We start from the raw sequence: 23,350 nt of genomic DNA on the forward strand, positions 1-23,350 counted from the left end.
TAAGATCACACAGCAAGTTAGAGGCAGGCTGTCAGAACCAGTCTCAAGTTTCCAACCTTCCAGTCCAGCACCTTTGCTTTGTGTAATTGCTTTACTTCTGTTCTTGATTGCAGATAGGCACGTCAGTGGTCTTTAGGATCAAACGGACTTTAATAGACTTCATACTGGACTTTTGTTGTTGTTGTTGATTACCTTAGAGTTGAACTCTACTCATAGCGACCCTATGAACAAAAGACCTGAAGCCCTTCTACAACTATCGACATTTATCAAAGGGCATAGAGTTTCCAGAGGCATGTTGTTTAGGAAGTGGATGCCACTCCTGCTTCCAATTAGCTTACTCACATAATTAAAAAATACTAACTTAAATTGAAATATCTAAATACATCTACACTGTATTAAATTTAACTATGCTGACTGATAAGAGCACAAGAATATATTAAATATACTAAACTTTAGTAAACATTACAGGCACACATTAAGCTTTTAATAAATACATTAAAGGGATACATAGTTACAGTAATTCTTTTTACCTTTACAGTAAGAAGAAATTCCTTGTCCTGTGAGCTGCTACCATGCTTTCAGACATTTGTCTCACTTTTAAATAATTAACAAAATCATTGCTTATCTCAGCTTGGGTCCGTTTCATCAGATAATACAAACTCAGTAGCTGATCCCCACATTCTTGATAAGGCAGAACTCAGAAAGTGGCTCATGTGAAAATGACATGAGATTGAGTAAAATTACTAACAATCTTTTCTGCAGAGAGTGTTAAAGTGAAGTATAGGATCAAGCTTTTGTAGAATCGTTGAGGAAGCTCTGGTGGTCGGGAGCTACGCTGCCAACCAGAGACAAAGGATTCAGATCATAACTGCCAATTTCAAGTATGAATTACAATGAAGGCTATTAAAGTCGCTGTACTTTGTGGTCCTCGATGCTGGTAACACTTGGTTGCTGATCCCTTTTAGGAGTCTACCTTCTGTTACATTTCCAACCCTAGATAGGCTACACAGGCAGCATCCTTAATCTTAGTTTAACTTTTAATAAAATAAAATTCGTAGACCTTTTTAATGAGCAATATACGAATTTATCTGGAGGTATTTTAATATAATACCTTTTCAATTATACTATGAAATAGATTATCTCCAAACGTAGAAGGGTGTTTAATAATATGAGAATTATAATATTTATTAAACACATAGACTAGGTAGGACTTCATAATATTTATTGTTTTAATTCATGTTATTGTTAACTTAGGCAGGCTTTTGCTCATAGGACTTGAAAAAAATGCTTACAAATAAAATTTATACATTGAAAATCATGGTTTATTAGAAATCGACATAGTTATAGAGACATATAGATGTGTGCCTGTTGTATTCAGGCAGGTCTTTGTTATGAATATGGTTGCACTGAGTACTATACTGTTTTTTCGTCAGTTTTCAGAATTAGCATTTCATATTCTGTTATACCTTTAAATGAACAACTGCATTAGATGTTAATTTTTATTATACTTCATTTTTTATATTGACAGTGTGTGCTATATACCTACAAAGAACATTTCTTGAATGTGTTAGCCACAGTCCATACATTTCCTTTGTATCAAATCATTTAATCCTCATAACTCTTTGAAACATGGTCAGTTAATCCCATTTTCTTAGGTGAAAACTGAGGGTCTGGGGGAATAAGTAATATGGCCAAGGTCATGTGTTGGTTTAGGAAAGAGTGGTATACAAGCCTAGATAGGCTGGCTCTGGAGATTGAACATTATATTATCTCTGTATGACATCATAAACCCCAAAGGTTTCACAGTAATTGTGGTGGAAGTGGACTGTAAAGGGGATTGAGAAATCGAGCCGTAGCCCTCTTGAGAGCCCAGTGAGAACACAGGATTATTTTCTGTGAATTGGGAGCGCTGTGGTGGCACACTCTTTAGTGGTGGTGACACCTCGGCTGGTTCAAATCTTCCCAGTTCCTCCATGGGAGAGGGAGGAACAGTCTCCTCCCATGAATTTGCAGTCTCCCAGAAACCTGCTGGAGAGTCAGCTGCGAGTCAGCCCCAGCTCCACGGCCAAGAGTTTGAATTGAGGACGAAAAGGGTTGAGTTCTGTGTTTTAAGGGAATGTTTTGCTTAATTTTCATCTTGATTCTTCACTTAGGACATTTTAATCTTGTAATTTCATGGTCTATGTTTGATGAAACATTTCTGAGAAATTTTTTTCTTTCCACAGAAACTCAAACAGAAGAATCAACAGCTGAAGCAAATTATGGATCAATTACGAAATCTCATCTGGGATATAAATGCCATGTTGGCAATGAGGAACTGAGTTGATATTTAAATTTCTTGCTTTACACATGCTATACCTTTTGTGGTTGCAGGTGGTTTTTTTCCCTATGAAGAAAAGTATTTGCTTTTATTCTACTTACTAGGATTAATTTAAGTTACTATTTTTATATATTGTGGTTTTTTGTTAAAACATTCATTGAGTAGTTTTTGGTGTTTTGTATTGTTGTTGATCCTAAGAGGGATTATTTTGATAAACTGGTAGAGTTTGTGTTTTGATTGATTTTTATGAATGGGAATAATTGTTTTTTTAAAGAAAAATAATATAGTTTTGTAAATAAATTTTTAAATTTGTTAATGAGTTTTGCTAATTTCATTACCCTTTAGAAGAAAATGCAAAGATTTAAATATTTTTTACCAGATGCGAGTATCACATGTAATCAATCTATGGTACAAATTAGAAATGTGTTATCATTTCACTTCTAATGTCAAAACTTTTCTTTATGTTCCAAACCAGTTATGAGAAGTAGTTCATTACACATACATTATTTATGAAGTATACTGTATATGTTCATGCAGTTGTGTAAGTAGATGAAATGATCTTGATCCTATTCTTCATATATTGATTTCACCAGAAAAGCTCTTGTCTCTAAAAGGAGAAAAACAAATTATGTGAGAGGATTACAAAATGAAACCACAAAAAAGCAGTTTATGTGCTGTAGACCAAGATCAGTGCCTTCTGGCTACACATTTTTCAGATACACCACAAATTAATGGTCCAGTCCATTTTAGAAACAGATTTAGCTAGAATTTAGAAGTTTTAAGTGAGTTATTTTGATGTGGAAAGTGCTTTTGTAGGTTAGTTGGTCTCTTGCCAGTGTTTATAGTCTTCCTAGGAAAGTTACTGTTTTAGATTATAAATAATACATCCTCAAATGGAAGCTGGATTCCTCTCAGGAAGGACCTTTCCAGCCCCACTCAGAAGCCCCCATTTACCTTGCCTGAGTTCTGACTCTAAAAGATAGTGCTTATGACTTCTTTACTAAATTATAACAAAATTCACCTCTAAAAAAAAAAGCCGTCTATATTTTTTTCTTTCTAAAATTTACTCTTCAGCTTTTATAAATCTGAGAATTCTGAATGTACATACACAAAATGTTAAAAAATAGTTCATTTAGGACTTTGATTTTTTGACTCCAGATTCTGAACCTTCATTTTTTTGGACTTAAGATTCTGAACCTTCCTATTTTAAGTTTTAAATAAGTTCGGATCAGGAAATACATAAGGAATCCTTACTGTGTGTATGTCACATCATCTACTAGGTGCTGAGAACACAGACGTCATTGAGCCGCGGTCCGGCCCACCTCCCAAGGATATGCCTCTAGGATGGAAAGACATGAACATGTATTTTTAAAATCTAATTGTTAAGTGCCTTGAGAGAAGGATAAAAAAGAATTTTTAATTCCTTCCAAGTTTTCATCTGACTGCCTTAATTGCTTCCAAAGGAGCCCTGGTGGTACAAGCATTAAGCACTCAGCTGCTAATGGAAAAATGGGCAGTTTGACCCCACCGGCCGCATAAATATGGCTGCCTGCTGCGGTTGCCAATCCAGCCTTCATTGTCTACCCTTCACCGTCACAGCCCTCTACCTGTTGTCACCCTGGGTTCCCTGCTTCCATTCACCCATTATTTCTCCTGTGTTGGACATAATTGGGAGGGGTACCCCCATTTGTTATTTTAATTATCACACTTAGGTTATTGGACATGCTGCAATTAGAAAATTCTTAGACATTATGAAGTTACATCCTGTCGCCTCTGGTTCTGTAGGAACAATCTCTACCAAAGAATAGTTATCAAGGCAGCTATACTCAGTACAAAGCTGGAGCCCCAAACTGGTGCCAGGTTGACTAGTCACTCACAAATCTACTTGGCGTCAATCGTGAGCGTGAGCACACAGACACCCACCAGAGTTCATTCTTGAGGGAAGGCACGCCAATACGAAAAGATGAATTCAGTCACAACAAGTGCCCGTGATGAAGTTAATCCCCGTGTTCTGCTCTGTAAAATGAGGGGTGGGATTAGCTGATCTCATTATATCATATTCTATATTAGTTGCACATTGTGGAAACCCAAGTCAAAAGGCTTAAGCTGAAAAGTAATTTGTTAGTTACTGAAGTGAGGAAAGATGCTAGAGACGAACTCGTAATCAAAGCTGCTGCAATCAAGATGTCAGGGATTAGAACTGAGTCGACACCCTCGGGATTCTCTGTGCCTGCACCCAACTTTATCTCTTTTTGGCTTCTTGCTCTCTGACCACAGGCAGATTTTCTCCAAAAGTGCAAGAGAGCCTTTGGGTGGTCAACCTCTATGTCCTTTCTGTGAACCAGTCTCAGAGGATGAGTGGCAGTGGAACAGAGGACAAATAATAGGTGAAAAAAGGCCTGGAAAAAAGGGTGAAAAACACAAGAGCGGCACCTGTAGATCACTGATGATCTTCTGTGGTTCATTATCTATTATCAGCTATGCAGCCTTTAAAAGATCAGTATATCCCTTTTAAACAGTTCTCGCTCTCATCTGTTTCAATGCAGTATACAGAATTTATCCCATCTTTCTCAGTCTTCCCCGATCCCCTATGTCAGTCCCGTAGTTATTGTCATGACAGGAATCCAGAGTGAAGGTAGCCTAGTGGTAAGAAATTGTACTGCAATCCCAAAGACCCATGGTTCAAACCTACCAGCTGCTCTGTGGGAGGATGGGCAATCTCCTGTGTCATGAACTGCCTCTGAAAAGCTGCTAGAGGGTCAGCTATATAGGTCGCTTCTGACTCAGCTGCATATAATAGTGCACAGTGTCAATCTTATGTAAAATAGACTTTTAGTAATTTAATTGAATTGTCAGGATGGTGCAAGATAGGGCCAGGTTCAGATTGTTGTTCACAAGATCACTATGAGTCACATTTGACTTGATGGGACCTAGCGACCACAGTAACTTTAATCTTTCAAGTTAACACAGAAGAGTTAAGAAAGAAAACACATAGATCCTTTTTTTAGTTCACAAGCATGACTTAAACCTTATTATGATGTCAGCATATTACCCTTGTCATGTGAAGAAAAAAAAGAATAAATACATCGCTAGGAAGACAAGAACTGATGTCTATGAATTGTGGTGCTGGAGAAGAGTACTGAGTATCTCAAGGACTGCCAAAAGAACATGTGTCTTGGAAAAAGTATAGTCAGTGTGCTCCTTGAAGGCAAAGATGGTGAAGCTTTGTCTTTCATACTTTGAACATGAAGCTGGGTGAGGCTATTCCTTGGAGAGAGGGACATCATACTTAGAGAGATAGACAGTCAGCTAAGGAGAGGTAGAATCCCAATAAGATGAATTGGCACAGTGACTTTGGCAATGGGCTCTAGTATGTCAGAGATGAAGATGGCACAGGATAGGACAGGGTTCAGGTCAGCTGTTCATAGGGTCGTTGAGTCATACTCAGCTTGACGGCACTTAACAACAGGATTACTTTTCAACAAGAACTCATGGCCTAGTGGCAAGAAGCTGTACTGCAAGCCCAAAGACATGCAGTTCAAATCTACCAACTGCTCTGCGGGAGAAAGATGGGCAATCTCCTCCTGTGCAATTAACTGCCTCTGAAAACCCACTGGAGGATCAGTTATGGGTTGGTTCTGACGCAACAGTACACAACAACAACAATGCTAATACATGATTTGTATTTAAAAACCTGGGAATTTATAAAGAAAATGTTGATACATTATTTTGAGGTCTTCCTTGTAGAGATGTGATCCAACAGTCACTAAGTAAAGGGTACCTAAGCCCACCTATACTGATTTAGGTGATTTCAGAACCACCTAAACTCACTTCAAGTTCTTTATGTGTCTTTTTATGGCAGTAGCTATTAGACTTCAGGGTGTGAAGGAGTCACTAGGGAGCCTTTTCAGAAGTGGCGACCTAAGATTCAGCACAGATTTAGAGAATGAGCATTTCTGATGTGGGTTCAAAGGAACTTCATGTAAGTACCTGGGTGGTAAGTCCTGGACACCTTGAAAAAGATTCTAGATATTAGGTTACAGTGATAGTCTTTGTAATAGTATTTTTAAAAATCTTTTTAAAAAACAATGACAAAAACCCAAACTCGTACAATAGTAGTCACCTTGCTGAAATATGTCAGTTGGTATTCCATCAGTTCCTGGGCTTTATTTTTTGCCAAGTCCTTCAGAGCAGCCTGCACTTCCTCCTTCATCGCCATTGCCTCTTGCTTATATGTTGTTTCTTGAAATTTTTCTGTGTCAGCTAATTCTTTTTGATACAATGACCCTGTACACTCCTTCCATCTGCTTTTCATGTTTACCGAGTAATTTAATAATCTGCCCATAACATCCTTAAGCATTGCCAACTCATGGCTTGAATTGAATTTATATTTTAGTTCTTTCAGCTTAACAAATACTGAGTTCGGCCCTTTTGATTTTCTGACTCCAGCTCCTTGCACATTTCATTATAATATTTTGCCTTGTCTTCCCGTGCAGCCCTTTGAAATCTTCTATTCAGCTCCTTAACTTCTTGATTTCTTCCCTTTGCTTTGGCTTCTCCATGCTCTAGTGCAATATTCAGAGTATCTTCTGACATTCGTTTTGGTCTTCGTCTTCTTCCTTCTGTGCAATGACTTTTTGCATTCTTCATGAATGATATTCTTGATATCTTCCCACAACTTATCAGGTCTTTATCCATTAGTGTTCAAGGCCTCAAACCTCTTTCTGAGTTGGTCTTTAAATTCATGGGCAAGAGACCCAAGCCATGAGCATTTTTCAAGATGCTTAACATTACCTCCACTCTTGGGTGGCAAAGAAGAATCCCCCACTGTAGTCATTCAAAACCATGCTCTAATTTATGGGAAAATACAAGAGAAAATGTCACACATGAACAATGTTTGCAGACCGTAGGGAAGAAGAGACTTCCTTCTCTATAGATAACAATACTTCCACGACATTACAGAGTGACATTAAAAGGAAGATGAAATTTTTACCATGGTCCCATCTGGCTTGAAACGGATAAAATAACTAACCTGTATGTACAGTTTACTTTTTTGACAGTTATTTGTTAATCAGCTACAACTCCACAGATACTAGTTTAGGAGCTTGATATGTCAGGATAGAAAGGGCCCATTACTTAGAGATTGCAGAATAGAAACAGTTGTTCTATGGCGTTGAGTGGACTCATAGCTGACCTGTGGCTTTTCACAGGCTGTGATTACATGAGAGGAGATTGTCCATCTTTCTCTCATGGAGCAGCTGGTGGATTAGAACCACCTGCCTTTGGCAATGCAACTCCTTGCTTATTAGGCCACAAGAGCTTCCATAGAAGCTAGAAGAGAGTTTTTCATACCCACAGTCTCAAGGCTAGTTAGAGGACTTAGCCACTTTCACATCTTGGATGCACACTGACCATCTCAAAGAACCAGTGAACTCATGTGATCTCACTGATTGTTTTATTTGCATGGTAGTTAATCACAGAGCTTGGGTCCTGTGGGATCCCAAACATAGATGCTATCCCTGTGGCTAAGTTATTGTTGCATCTAGACCTGCATCTAACTTCCGATTAAGAAAAAAATACAAGGCGGCAACACTATAAAAATATTCAACTCAGGAATATGAGCATATAATACAGCTTTAAATGCAATAAGGTGAGAGAAATAATTTTCAAAACAGCTTTGGGAGGGGAAAAAAGTCATTTGTGGAAGCTCGGTACTTAAAATCTACAGATGGCAGAGCTAACAAATAAATCAATTAAAGAATGCAGTGTGTGAACAGAAACATAAATGTGAATTAGAACCACACAAACTTGGAGTTATGTATGAAGTAAGTATTTTAACCACTGGCACTAAAATTTTAAATTGAATTCTCTGATGAAATAGAAAACGGGTATAATTGCCTGAGTAAAGGGTGGTTTGAGAATTACAGCTGGTAGGGGGAAAAAGAAATGTGTTTCTGGGATCTGAATAGACAGTAAAAGTACGACGGATGAACAGAGGAGGGTTTGCCAAGGAACCGACAATAGTGCAGGTGAGAAATAACTAAAGCTTAGACCACTGTTCTAGCAACAGAATTTGAATTAAGATGCTCATCTTGATGGATTCTCCGCGTGACCTACTCTTACATATCCATGCAAGGTTGTAGCAACATTGTTGGCCTTATGAAGCTAGAATTTAGGACATTTCCTGGAGCTGTTTTATGCTGACCATCCATTTCTTTCAGAAACTTTAAAGGTTTTCTTTGCTATAGGAAATCAGTAAAATCATAATTGACTTTATGGGCCAGGCCCAGTTCTACAGGTAATAACAACACATTTATTTAATCCTCACAACTTCAAGAAATGGCAACTGTTATCGCTGCCACTTTACAGACTATGAAACAGAAGCCCAGAGAAGTTAGATCACTTTTCAAAGGCTAGAAAGTAGCTAAACCTGGGCCCAAACCTCAGAGAATTTGGCTTCACAGTCCTCACTGCTAACCAACACACTGCCAACAGACTTAAGACTCTCTTCAGACCTTGAACTTGTAGCATTCAGCTTAGTTCCTACTTCCCCCTAAAAATAATAATAATAAGAGAGAGAGACACAGAGATAAAAGAGAAAGGGAGGGAAGGAAGGAGGAAGGAAGGAAGGAAGGAAGGAAGGAAGGAAAGAATAGTGACAATGTTTATACATCATTTAACACAGACCAAGTTGAAAGAGAAGATAGTGAGGCTTCACCCACGTACTTTGGGCAAGTTATCAAGAGCGACCATTCCCTGGAGAAAACATCATGCTTGGTTTACATGGAAAAAAGGGAAGATGCTTAGTAAGGTGGATTGACCTGCTGGCTGGAACAGTGGACTGTATCATGTCCACAGCTGTCAGGACAGCGCAGGATGGGGTTGTGTTCTCGTCTGTTAAACACAGTGCTTCAATAAGAGACAATTTGTTGGCATCTAACCAGTTAAGGGGGGAACCTCTGGTGTCAGCACACAGTGAGCGGCTCTGCCAACCCAACACGTGTCTCTAACAGAGTTCACCCACAACTCCTCTGTAGAAAGACGGCGACACTAGGAGTCAGAACCAGCTCAACTTCAGTGAGTCCTAGTTGTAAATGAGTCCCTGGCAAGCGCGTATAAACGCTCTAAACTCCTGCTGTCGTTTCCACTCCCCTCCTCTGCTCTAGTGGAATGGCCAGCATCACTTAGGAACCAGTTTCTGAGAACATAAGAATGCTATTTTGCCTTGTTTTCTTGAGCTATTTTCTCACAGAAAGACCTAGAGCCCTTTTTCTTATGTTCTTCGCTGCTGGGTTGTGAAGGATTTTTTTTTTATTTTTACTTTTTTTAACCAGCTCATAAAAAGGAAAAATAACGTGTGTCTGAGAATGGAGAATTGTCTTCTTTTGTATTTCCTGTCCCCAAATACCTCTCTTTTTTTAAATTTTATTTTATTCTTTACTGGTTTACTCACAAAGTTCATATACTTTGTAAAATTTTCACATCAGATCAGAGCTTCCTGGTCTCTAGGTACATACATACTTGCTAGGAAGCCACCATGAACACTCAGGTGTTTCATTCAAAAGGGGGATCCTAATACATCTAGTGAATCCAATGCTTTGCTGAGTGATGGTTCCCCGTGTGAGGCTAGTTGGGTAAAACTTCAGGAAGATGAGGCATCTAAGGTTTCACTACAGGGTTTGGAATGTTTTCACAAACCAGATCAGGTCACAGAACATGAAGTAGGTAAGAAAGGATTCTGGCTCCAGGTAGGGGCCAGATAACCTTCTTGAGCTGGGGATTTGCCTCCTAAAGGAAAATGCTCATGAAATATTAGCTACCTACAAGTAATGGGGAGCTGAGGGGTGATGAGAACTGCAAATCACACCTTTTCCTAGGTGGTTAAAGAATTTTGGGCACCAGCAAGAAGAAACAACATTAACACAAGAGTCCTCTCCATTGTACACACTCATTAGATATTAATTGAACGTCATTGGCCCAGAAGAAAGTCCAGAGAATCTATGGAAGGGGTTTCAGCTTCCTGTCAGCTCCAGCTCTGGATGAATTTATGTACAACTTAGGAAACTTGGCTCAATCCTGTGACTTCTTCACCTTCTAGTATCACATTGGACAGTGGTCTGTTGTGATCCATAATGATATCATTGGCTAATTTTGGAAAGTAAATCACCAGTCCTTTCTTCCTGGTCTTAGTCTGGAAGCTCTGCTGAGAGCAGCCCACCACAAGTGGCACAGCTGGTATTTGAAATCATTGCCATAGCTACCAGCACCATTACAGCATCCGTTGTCACCACAGAATGACAAACTGACAGCAGTGAGTGATGGTACAAAAAGAATGCTTAACATTTACTGGACTCAGTGCCATAGAGCTTCCAGCCACAAACTTACGTATCCTTGATATTTTATTAATACACTCATTTTAGAAAATGAGAAGACTGAGGTTTATGAAGTTTGGGGGGGAAAAAAGAATTGCCCTGGACTTATAAACTAGTAAGTGACCGATCCAAGATTCAAACTCAGGTCCCTCTTACTGTAAAACCTATTCTGTTACTTATTGTGTTTCAATCCTAGTCTTAAAGGAGGGACTTAGCGAAGCTTGTTTCAGAATATTCTGCAGAGTAGTTGTTGAATCGCTGCATGCAGGAGATAACACTGCTTCTGAAAACTGCAACTGAGCGGTGTCTGGGTTCTGAATCTAAAAGATACCACTATCACATGACCTCAATCCACACAGCAAATGTGGGCCTGTAGATTGAGTTCTCATCTCTGCATCCAGGAGATAACACAACCATAAGACCTCAATCCACACGGCAAATGTGGCCATGTAGGTTGGGTTCTCATCTCCAGCATTCAGACCAGCCCTTGCCACAGCCCCTTTTTGCCAGTGATGGATTTCTACATCTTGAAGTGTGGCGCATTGCAAAAAAATAGGTAAGAGGAAGTGTGAGAAGTTGTCAGAGCCACTCCTCTTGAAAATCTCCTGGTGAGGAAGGGCTGTGTTGCACACTTTGCTGAGGACAAAGGAAGCTCAGGCTGCTTCGCTCAGGCACTTGGAACATCTTTTCACTGATGCCTTTTGAATTCCCTTTGAAGACAGAGAAGGCGGCAAGAGCCATTGTTGGCCTGACAATGGAAGATGATTTTCATAGACAAGCTGATTGCTTTGTAAGAAGCAGACAAATAAAATTTGATTTCTACAGCCACCCAAGAGTCTGCTAGAGAAGCCACTCCGGAAGGGACAAAGGGAAGGGAAAAAAAGCCAAAGCCGTTTTACCAGTAGGCGCATTTTTCCTTCTGGAAGGAAAACCAGTCTCACACTATTTCCACAGGAGATCAATGGACACCCTGTCCAAGGTTCTGGTGATGTGTGAACCCTGCTGAAACTATGAATACTTGGAGAATGCTACCATCTGATGTGAGGACCTAGACAGATGTAGAAAGAGTTCTTAAATGGGTAGCTGTTGTAAATAAACAGACTGTCTTCTGAGCCTGATAAGTCTGCTTTCTTGTAGAAGGGGGACACTGAGAAGGGGGACACTGTCCAGTTTCCTAGTACTAATGGGAGGAAAAAATTTACATACCCACATATATAAGGATATATATTCTCCAATGGAGTGTATATTCACACATGAATCTAAATACAGATATATAGATAGATGTGTTGCATTGGAAAAATCTGCAGTCAGGGACCTCTCCAAATTGTTGAGGAGCAATGATGTCAGTTTGAGGACTAAGGTGCACTTGATTCAAGTCATAATCTTTTCAGTTACTTGCTGTGTCTCTGAGAGCTAGACAGTGAGGTGCCAAAGGAACAATTATGTCTTAGAGAAATAAGAGTGATCCTTGGAGATAAACATTATAAAACTTCATCTCACATACTTAGGGCATGTTGCTAGGAGAGACCACTCTTTGGAGAAGACATCATGCTTGGAAATGTGGAGAGTTGGCAAAAGAGAGGAAGACCCTTATCCAGATGGACTTCCACAGTGAGTGCAGCAGTGGGCTTGAGTATATCAGAGATTATAAGGATGGCACTGGATAGGACAGGGTTCAGATCTGCTGCTCTGCACAGCAGATCTGATTTGCTGTTGTTCATACTCAACATGAGGGCACCTAACCACAACAACAGCAATAGATCTGTATGATTGCTTAGTGGTAAGGAGTTACACTTCCCACCCAAAGGTACGTGGCTCTAATCCAATATGAGCAATCTCCTCTCAGAGGCACTTTGAACACTGCCTCTGAAAATCCACTGAAGGGTCAGCTATGAGTCTGTTTTGACTTGATGGTATATAACAACAGTAGTATCATATAAACATGTATGTATGATGTTGTTGTTGTTGTTATGTGCCGTCAAGTCACCTGCAACTCATAGCAACCCTATGTACAACATCTCTAAACCCTGCTCTATCCTTGCCAATCTTATTGTCTCTGACACACCTATCCTCATTACCCCAGTGACAGAATCAATCTATCCTATCGAGGGTCTTCCTCTCCTGCGCTGTGCTCCCCCCTTCAGGCAATTGATCCCACCTTGCAATATGTCCAAAGTATGTCAGATGGAGCTTCAGAATCCTTGCCTCCAAGGAGCAGCCTGACTTCACCTTCTCCAGGACGAACTTCTTTGTTCAGATAGAGATAATATAGATGTATTCCTCAGGAGAAAGGTGGTCCCTCTCTTCCTGTGTGATTTACAGCCTCAGATACCCAATGGAGGGTCAACTATGAGTCTGCTCCAACTCAACCATAATGAGTATGAGTAATGTGTGTATGTGTGTGTATATACATATTTGACCCCATTCCCAAGAAAGGTGATCTAACAGAATGTGAAAATTATGACACAATATCATTACTATCATGGACAAGCACAATACTGCTTTGGAGTCAGGAATGGAGTGTGCCAGGGTTGTATTCTCCATCCATACCTATTTAATCAGTATTCTGAGCAAATTATTTGAGAATAAGGACTCTATTAAAAGGAATGTGGCATCAGGGTCAGAGGGATACTCATCAATAACCTGTATTATGCAGACGACAGAACCTTGCTTGCTGAAAGTGAGGAGGACCTGAAGCACTTGTTGCAGAAGATCAAGTAGTGCAGCCTTCAGTATGGATTGCATATTAATGTCAAGAAAACAAAGATTCTTACCACTGGACTGATAGGCAACATCATGCTGAATGGAGAAAATATTTAAACTGTCAACAATGTCATCTTATTTGGATCCACAATTAACACCCTGGGAACCAGCAGTCAGGAAATCAGGATATGTATTGCGCTGGGGCAGTCTGCAGTTAGGGACCTCTCCAAATTGTTGAGGAGTAATGGTGTCAGTTTGAGGACTACGGTGTGTCTGATTCAGGCCATGGTCTTTCTGATCCCTTGCTATGCATCTGAGAGCTGGACAATGCAGAGGAATGACAGAAGAATTGAAGCCTTTGAGCTGTGGTATTGGAGAAGAGCACTGAGCATCCATGGACCACCAAAAGAATAAACAAATATGTCTTGGAGAGGATACAACAGAGTCCTCTTTGAATGAAAGATGATGAGGCTTCGCCTCACATACTTTGAGCATGTTGCGAGGAGGGGCTATTCCTTGGAGAGGGATATGATCCTTGAAAGGATAGAGGGTCTGCGAAGCAAAGGAAGACCCTCAACCAGGTAGATTAATATGATGACTGCTGAAATGGGCTCTAGTGTGTGAGGAAGTGTGAAGATGGCACAAGATAGAACAGGGTTCAGGTCTGTTTTTCATAGAGTCACTATTGGTTGGACTCACCTCAACAGAACCTAACAACAACATGTATATTCTTTATTTTACTAATATATATTCTCCTGTGGAGTATTTATTATATGAATATATATAGCTATGGTGGCCTAGTGTCAAGAAGCAGCACTGAAATCCCAAAAGCACAGTCACCAGCTGTTTGTGGGGAGAAGGATGGGCTACTTATAGCGACTCCATGAACAAAAGGCCTGAAGCTTTTCTAGAACTATTATAATTTATCAAAGTTCATAGAGTTTCTAGAGACATGTTGTTTAGGAAGTGAATGCCACTCCTGCTTCCAAACCTGTCTTAAACCAGGAGCTCCACCAAACACTGTCCACCATGGGTGACCGTTATGGTATTTGACAACTCAGTGGCACAGGGTTCAGCATCACAGCAACCCCAAGTTACCTCAGTACAGCAAATTGACAGAAAAGTGCTGTACCACTTAGAAGAATGTTTCTCCAAAATATAATTAACAACCAACTTTTAAATACAAAGGCCCTCCTCAAGGTCTTGTTGACTCTAAACAAGAGTCTTAAATAAAAAAACAACCAATCTAGTAAATTTGTGTTGTTATGTGCCATTGTTATTATATATATTGTTGTTACATTGTTACATGTCATCAAGTAGATTGATACTCATAGTGATTCTTTGAAGAACAAATCTAAACCTTGCCCCATCCTGCACCATCCTCACAATCTCTGATAAACTCATTGGTACTGTGCCAATTCATCTTGTCAGAACTCTTCCTCTCTTTCTCTGATCCTTCACCTTTCCTGGAGTGATGTCATTTTCTAAGGACAGGTCCACCCTGATAGCATGCTCAAAGTATGTGAGACAAAGTTTCATCGTCCTTGTCTCTAAGGAGCACTTTGGGGGTGCACTTCCTCCATGATAGACTTGGTTGTTCTTTTGACAGTCTGTAGGATATTCAATAATCTTCTCCAACACCACAATTCAAAGGCATCTATTCTTCAGTCATCTTAATTCATTGTTCACTATCAGATGCATAGGAAGCAATTGGTAATACCATGGCTTGGATCAGGCAATTCTCAGTCTTTAAAATGGCCTTTTTGTTCTTTAGCACTTTGGAGAGGTCCTTTACAGCAGATTTTCCCCAATGTAACATGTACTTTGATTTCCAGACTGCTGCTACCATGGGAATTGATTGTGAATCCAAGTAAAATGTAATAGTGAGCAACTAACTGTGCGTCTGATGCAGGCCATGGTCTTTGCAATCACTTGTTATGCATCAGAGAGTTGAACAATGACTAATGAGGATAGAAGAATTGATGCTTTTGAGCTGTGGTGCTGGAGAGGAGTATTGAGGGTACCATGGACTGCTAGGAAAACAAACAGATTCATCCTGAAGAAGGTTAAACTAGGCGGCTCCCTTGAGGCAAGGATTCTGAGGCTTTGTCTGACATACTTTGGTCATGTTGTAAGGAGAGACAGGTCTTTGGAGAAGGACATCATGCTTGGGAGAGTGCAGGGACAGCGCAGAAGGGGAAGGCCCTCTAGGAGATGGATTGATTCAATGACTGGGGTAATTGGGGTGAGTGTGTCGGAGACAGTGAGATTGGCACAGGACAGAACAGAGTTTAGGGCTGTTGTATATAGGGTAGTTATGAGTTGCAAGCGAGTGGACGGCACATAACAACAACAACAACAACATCATGATGTTGCCCATTGTCCAGTGGTGAGGATTTTTATTTCTTTATGTCAAAGGCTGTAGTCTGCAACAAGTGCAAGGAAGTCTGTATCATCTGTATAAAGTAGAGTGTTGGTAGGTCTTCCTCCATTCCTGATGCCACAGTCTTTTTCACAAAGTCTGATTTCTCAATTGATTTAGTCAACTTACAGATTGAGTAAGTATAGATAAAGGATACAACTCTGAGGCACTTCTTTCCTGATTTTAAACCATGCCTTGTTCTATTTGGACACTTGCTTCTTGATCTGTGTATAGGTTCCATATGAGCACAATTAAATGTTCCGAGTTTCCCAGTCTTTCCAAAATTATCCATAGAGTTTTATGATACAGTCAAATGCCTTTACAAAATCAACAAAACACAGATGAACATCTTTCTGATATTCTCTGCTTTCAGCTAAAATTCATCTGGCATCAGCAATGGTATCCCTCATACCTCTGCTGAATCTAGCTTGATTCTTTACAAGTTCCCTGTTAATGTACTGTTTTAGTAATTTTTAAATAATATTCAGTAAGATTTTACTTGCATGTTGTACTTGGAATTTTCTTTTAAATAATTTCCTCAGTCTGTTGAATCTATCTTTTTTTTTTAATGTAAACAACAAATATGGATCTTTTCAACTTCCTTAAATGGTACAGTGTTGATCAATTCTTTTTTGGTATAGTGGCCAGTTAGCTGTTTTTCAAATTCCTTGTTGGCATAACTGGTGAGCATATCCAGGGTTACTTCTATTAATTGAAGGGACCTTATTTTTTGCCAATGCCTGCAATACAGTTTGAACTTATTCACTACCAGTGGTTCTTGATCTGATGCTACTTTCTGAAATGGTTCAGTGTTGACTAATTCTTTTTGATACAATGGCTTTCTGTACACTTTCCATCTTCTTTTGGTGTTTCCTGCATCATTCAAGATTTCGCGCATAGAATTCATCAGTACTGCAATGAAAGACTTCAATTTATTCTTCAGTTCGCTCAGCTTAAGAAATGCTGAGTTTGTTCTTCCCTTTGGTTTTCTAACTTCAACTATCAGAACATTTTATTCCAATACCTTTCTTTGTCTTCTCCAGCTGCCTTTTAAAATCTGGTATACACTCTTACTTAAGTGTTTCTTTTAATTTGGATTTTCTCTGTTCTAGTAGTTGTGTGTTGTTTTTTTTTAAAGGCCATTTTTATATTTTCTTTCTTTGCTATCTTCATGAATAATACGCTGATGTCACAACTTGTCTGGTCTTTGGTCGTTAGTGTTCAATGCATTGAATCTATTCTTGAAATGGTTTTTAAATTTAGTTGAGATAGACTCTTTGCCATATTATGTTTTTTGTGAACTTTTAAAAATTGCTTTTAGGTTTAACTTGTACGTGAGTAATTGATGGTCTGTTCCACAGTCAGTTCCTGGCCTGGTTTTGACTACTGATATTAAGCTTTTCCATCTATATTCTTTCCACAAATGTTATCAATTTGATTCCTATGTAGTCCATCAGGTGAGTTTTATCCATATAAGTGCCATGTATGTTTTTTTAAAAGATAGTTATAATGAAAGATAAAGCATCTATTGTACAAATTCTATCAGATGATCTGAAGCCTCATTTCTGTCACCAAGTTTGTTTTCAAACTGTCAGTCTTTTTTTCTTCTTTATTTCCAAATTTTGCATTCCAGTCAACCACCTTTTACAATCTGAAGTGGATTGAAGATGTATATACGTGTGTGCACACTAATGTATGCATACTATATTTCCGTATAAAGTAATAGCATAAAATAAACAAAAAATCATGGCACTGTCTATTCTCATGTTAGAACTGTGACAGTTTTTCTACTCTATTCTATATACTATATCTAGGTTCCACAGTCTATGTATTGTAGAATATCTACGTTCTGCAAATAACTGTGCCCGTATTCAGTTGGCAGAAACTTGGGCTTTGAAGTTTCCAATTTTTCTTCACTTAACTAAAATGCATTGATTTCTTTGAGACAGACATTGTTTCGGGTGGCCTATTTAGATTAAACCATCTAATTACCTCCAACTGTCCTAGGTGGTGGTAGCCTCATTTTTTTGGATGAGAAAATTTAGGTTTAGAAAGATTACATAACTTGTGTGTCTTTTAAAATAGTTTGAACTGCAAGTCACAGAATTACCAGAAATGGCTTAAACCAAAACCAAGTCTGATTCCAGGGTTGAGTCAACATGTTAATGATGACATCAAGGGCCCTGTCTGTGCCCATCCTTCCATATTTACATCCCTGACCTTTGGGTTTGCATCTTCAAGCCTCTTGTCTCATGGTTTCATAATGGCTGCTGCAACTCCAGACATCACATGAACATGCAGCCAAGCCCATAGGGAGGAAGGTCTCAGAAGGAAGCAGAGGCTACTCTTGGTACAGTGTCTCTCATCAGAAATGCAAGTTTTACCCAAAAACCTCCCAACAGACTACTCCTTAGATCAAATATGGCAGAAATGGATCTCATGTGCACTTGTATGTAAAGCCATAAAGGTTACTGGGGACGTGGGAACTTGGCATTTTAGCCATTGTCCTTGGAGGCTGGCTTTGCCAGGAAGAGGAGAGAAGTGATTACTGGGTCAGAAGCAGTATTGTCTGAAGCACTGGACAAGCTAGTGTTTGATAGAGCTGGCTCTCATTTGAAATAGCTGCACTCTCATGCATCACCAACTTCCATGCAGAGTAGGAGAGAAAGCCCATGCACAGGTGCTGTTGCCACCATGTTGAAAACCAGTGCTAACGGGGGCAGGAGAATTAAACACCTGCCCTACTCAGAGATGAAAGCAGGAGGACTATTGATGCCTGTAGAAATAACATTTTCTCTTGACACCAGAGAATTCAGCTGTTTCCTGATGTCCTTCGGTCTCCTTGGACCACATAAGTCATCCCAAGTCTTGCCTGAGCTGAATCCACACTCCTAGGATCTAAGAAGGGCATTTCATATGCAAATTGGCCCATATTTAAATTGTATTCCCAAAAAATCTAAAGCAGCTGATCACCACCTTGAAGATCATTTAAGTAAGGGCACACCCCCAGTGGAAGCAGTCATGTGTTCACTTGAAGATTCTAAGCTTCTAGACCTTTCCACACTCACCCTCTCCAAGCCTTGTGTCTCCCCAAAACACAATTCTGTTAGCCAAACAACCCCAACTCTCAACTCAGCTCTGTTTCACCAAGTTGCAAAGCTTACAGCAAACACTTCTTCAGATAACAAGATATGGTTTGCAGCATTCCTTCCAAGTCCTTGGATTCACTATCAAAGAACCAAGCTGTAGGTTTCTAGCTTTCCATGAGTATCATCTCCAAATGAAATCACCATCCCCTTAGAGCCGTTGACTCAGGCCTCCCCTTATTCTAATGGATGTGGGGAATTACATGTTTCCCAGTAACAGCCTGTGAGAAGAATACACAACTAGGAATGTGGAGAGATGCTGCTTGCCATGGACCCTCTAAGGAGCTATAACTAAGATCACCCAGCTGTTCTCAACTGAGAGAATTAAACATAGTCTAGTGGGCTGATTAATTTTGCATTAAAATGTATACTCTGGCCTTCTGGGGGAAAGCAGAAGACCTAGCAGGCACTGGGCCCAGCCTCCGGCATTGCCTCAGCCCAGAGCTGGGGAGTGACAGTGGCTTGGGGAAGAGGTATGAGTTCTTTGGGTGGCAGTAGTTGGCTTGACTCTGCCTACCTGTTCCCTTTGTCTGTGTAGGTATCTGAGCTTGTAACTTTATCTAAGCTTCCTTCCTTGATTTTCTTCCTCTCCTTTTTCCAAAGCTCCTCATAAAATCCATGGGCTTGCTCATTCTTGCTCTCTGTCACACACTGGCCTAAACTGAGCTTGTGGTACACAATTACTGGGGCGGCGGGGGGGTGGGGGGTGATTAACTGCCACAAATTGGAGGTGAGTGAAGTCTGGGAGATGCTGCCCAAGCTTCACAATGTGGGTGTGAATCCCCTGGGAATCTCATTAACGTGTTGGTTCTGATTCAGTTGGTTTAGGGTGGGCCCCTAATTTGTATTTCTAACAAACTCCCAAATTCTGTCAATAAGGCTGCTCCACGCACCACTCTTTGAATAAGAAAAGTACACGTTTATGCCCTTAAAATGTTACTACCAAATTCTATTGGAAACAGACCCTCAAACCCAAGTCGGCCTCTCACATGAGTGTTTATTAGCAAAAAGGGAAAACCACCGTCTATTCTCTCAACTCAGGTGTTCTTTGCTTTCTTAATTGTCCTTATGATACTTTTACAGAAACCACGATGTTCAATATTCCAAAGGCAACTACTTAGTTACTCTTGGAGGATGACTCAGGGGCTCTCAGAATCAGCTATTACAAAATGGTTAGTTTCAGAATTAAGCTTCAGGCCCTCTGGGAATGGCACAGGCGTGCTTCCAGCATGTGGGTGTGGTTCCAGACCACTGTAATGAAGTCAGTATCACGGCAAAGGGAGCCACGCGAATCTTGGCTTCACGGTGCATACAAAAACTATGCTTACACTAAACTCTGGTCTACTAAGTGTGAAATAGCGTTATGAAAATGTTTGAAGAGTTGTGAAAAATTACCAAAATGTATCACAGAGACATGCATATTCACGTATTGTTGGAAAACGGCATCTATAGACTTGTTTAATGCAGGGTTGGCACAAAATAACTTTGTAGAAGAGGGAAAAAAATGCAGTATCTGTGAAGTAGAATAAAGCAAAGCATCACAGCAGTGTATACTTGCACAAATAGCTAGGTTTCTAGAATTTTCCATTGGATCAAGAGACAATATCAAGATATTGTTGTTCTTAAGTGTGCCGTCAAGTCGCAGGCAACTCATAGCGACCCTATGAACGAAATTCCTGGACACCTCTTGTATAACTTTCATCTTTTCTCTGAGTTCATAAGGTTTCCAGAGGCAAGCTATTGCGGAAGTGGATGCCACTCCTGATGCCAAGCTTGTTTTAACCAGGGAGCTCCACCAAACACTGTCCACCATGAGTAACCATTCTCGCATTTGACTCATCAGTGTCACAGTTCACAGCTTCACAGCAACCAGGAGTTACCTCTTTGGCTTGAGATACATGAGAAAAAATTGAAGTTGCTAACTGCTTTATTTTCCTTGGATTCTCAATCGTCACCCATGGTAGCAGTAGTAAAGAAATCCAAAGATGTGTTGCATTGGGAAAATCTGCTGTTAAGGACTTCTGGAAGTCAATTTAAAGAGGAAGGTGGGCCTGAGTCAAACCGTGGTATTTTCAGTTGCTTCCTTTGCATCGGAAAGCTCGACAATGAATAAGGAAGACCAGAGAACAATCAGTGGCTGTGAGCTGAGGTTTGGAGAAGAGTACTGAGTATTCCGTGGACTGTTAAAAGAACAAACAAATCTGTCCTAGAGGATGCAACTAGGATGCTCTCTAGAGACAAGGAGGGTCAAACTCCTCTCACATACTTTGGGCATGTTGTCAGGAAGGGCAATTCCTTGGAAAAAATACAGTGTGCAGGGAAAGGTGAAGGATCAGAGAAAGAAAGACCTTCAACAAGATGTATCGACACAATGCTTGTAACAATGGGCTCAAGCGTGTCAGAGATCACGAGTACGGTGGTGGATAGGCAAGGTTCAGATCTGCTGCTCATAGAAGTCATAGTGAATAGCACCTACTATCAGTAATAGGAAAATGGTAAAGCACTATGGGAAATTATTTCCCATAAAAAACTGTTTATGTTGTTTGTCCTGAGAGGAGGAAAACCTTGGAGAGCTTCTGTGGCCCTTACTCACCACTGTCTTACCCTGTCTTCTTTTTCCTTTTTCTTTTTAACTCACCTTACCTTCATTTCTCTACCCAAGTACCTGCCTTTTAGATGATGATGGGCTTTTAGAAAGAGACAGTGTCTTGATCACCTGCTCCCACGTGCAGATACTGAATCTTCACAGGACCTCATGAAGTATTTCCTGCTATCAGTGCCTAACAGTTAACAGCCTGAATCATTTGAGCTTTTGTTTTCCTACAATCTCATGGCAGCCTCTGCTGCTGGCTTGAGCACCTTTGCATTGCCCTTTTGAAGAACACAAGAAGAGGTGGGTGCAATTCACCTTCACATGAGAGTAGGGCAGAAAGGCCTTCTGAGGTTCTCTGCAAAAGGCTGCCCAGCCACTGCCTAGGGCTCATCTGGCATTTCAGCACACCGTCAAGTGTATAATCTGGACTCCAGGGAGCATTGCCAGCTTCCTTATTTCATTTAGAATCTTTTCTCCTGGTAAAATGCCTGGGGGACAGAAGCATCCTTCTGTTCTTGGAATGACAAGAGAAGAGGCTGGTGCTCTGGTTCCCTCTTCCTTCTTTTCCCTCTGTGGAAGCCAGATACATCTGACCTCACCCTCAAGTGGGGCTGCTGGAAGAGTCATTCAGAGGGTGTAGTTGCTGAGGACGGAGGCAGCGGCTTTGTAGACGTCAGCAAGGATGGGGAGATACGCCTGTTGGGAGCTATTGTCGGGTCTGATCTCTGACCAGCTCTGTCACTTCATAACCTGAGGATGAAATTTCAGGGTGTTAAACAAGGGCCATGTGTCACCATCATCCACTCAAAAAGGGGTAGGAGCTGAGTATCAGAGAACCTTTTCTAAGGGAGGCTGGGGACTGAGTCTCGGAGAGCTTTGTCTAGTGAGGCTGCAGTATGAGTATGACCTGTCCTCCAGTTTCACTTCCTCAAGATAGAGCTCTTGGCACGGTTACCTGCCATGTAAAGGTAGCTCTGCTCTCACCATGATATTATTTTTGCAACAAGAAGGGTCCAAAATTTTTCAAAAGTGACATAAATTCACCTTTCACTTTGTTCAAGGGGATTGATTTTTCTTTCTTTAGAAAATTATTTCCAGTGGTTTGAAAGGTCCGTAATCTGCACAGTTTCTGAGACATTCTGAGAGACTTCACAGACTCGGCCATCCCATTAAACAATTGTAAATATGCACCCTACTGAATACAGGAGTGGATCTGCACCTCCATCACAGCACAGATGTCAAAGTTTGCTGAAAGAAGGAAGCTTTTTCTTATTAAACACAACCGTTTTATCTTATCTCCTTAGATTTCATCAAGAGACAGCAGCAACTCCCAGCTCTTCAGCTCTAAGTATCTCTTCTCTTGATCTTCCCTAGACTCTTTGCAAGTGGTTGATATCTACACTTAAATAAGCCAGAAGAAGCCTCTATTTTAAAAGAATCCTCCTGACCATTTCAGTAACGTCCAAATTTCCTTTAAAATACATTTGCTTTGTAAGTTTTGTTTGGTAACCCTTTTAGTATTCATACAAATATAAAGATCCTCCAACATGTCAACATTTGGAAATGTAATAACTTCTTCATCATCCTCAATGAGGAGTCCCAATAGTGTGGTGAAGCGTGTATAAGGCTGCTAACCAAAATGTCAGTAGTTTGAACCCACCAGGCACTCCTTGGGAGAAAGATGGTCAAGCTCCTCTGGTAAATATTTGTAACCTAGGAAATCCGAAAACAAACAGGTCCATCCTGGAGAGGGTTAAACTGAGCTGCTCCCTGGAGGCAAGGATTCTGAGGCTT

At 40.3% G+C, this 23,350-nt stretch overlaps 1 protein-coding gene across 2 annotated transcripts in view; it reads left to right on the forward strand.

Moving 5' to 3' along the window:
- Positions 1-2,321, forward strand: part of MED30 (mediator complex subunit 30) — a 24,648-nt gene extending 22,327 nt beyond the window's left edge. For both annotated transcript variants that reach the window (XM_006892346.1, XM_006892345.1), the window contains one exon: positions 2,226-2,321. In XM_006892346.1, coding sequence (XP_006892408.1) covers positions 2,226-2,321 — 96 coding nt within the window. The remainder of the gene's footprint in view (positions 1-2,225) is intronic.
- Positions 2,322-23,350: the final 21,029 nt, after the last annotated feature.

This window comes from Elephantulus edwardii, unplaced genomic scaffold, assembly GCF_000299155.1.
Source record: "Elephantulus edwardii isolate Elephantulus edwardi_28Jun2011 unplaced genomic scaffold, EleEdw1.0 scaffold00114, whole genome shotgun sequence".
Classification (NCBI taxonomy): domain Eukaryota; kingdom Metazoa; phylum Chordata; class Mammalia; order Macroscelidea; family Macroscelididae; genus Elephantulus; species Elephantulus edwardii.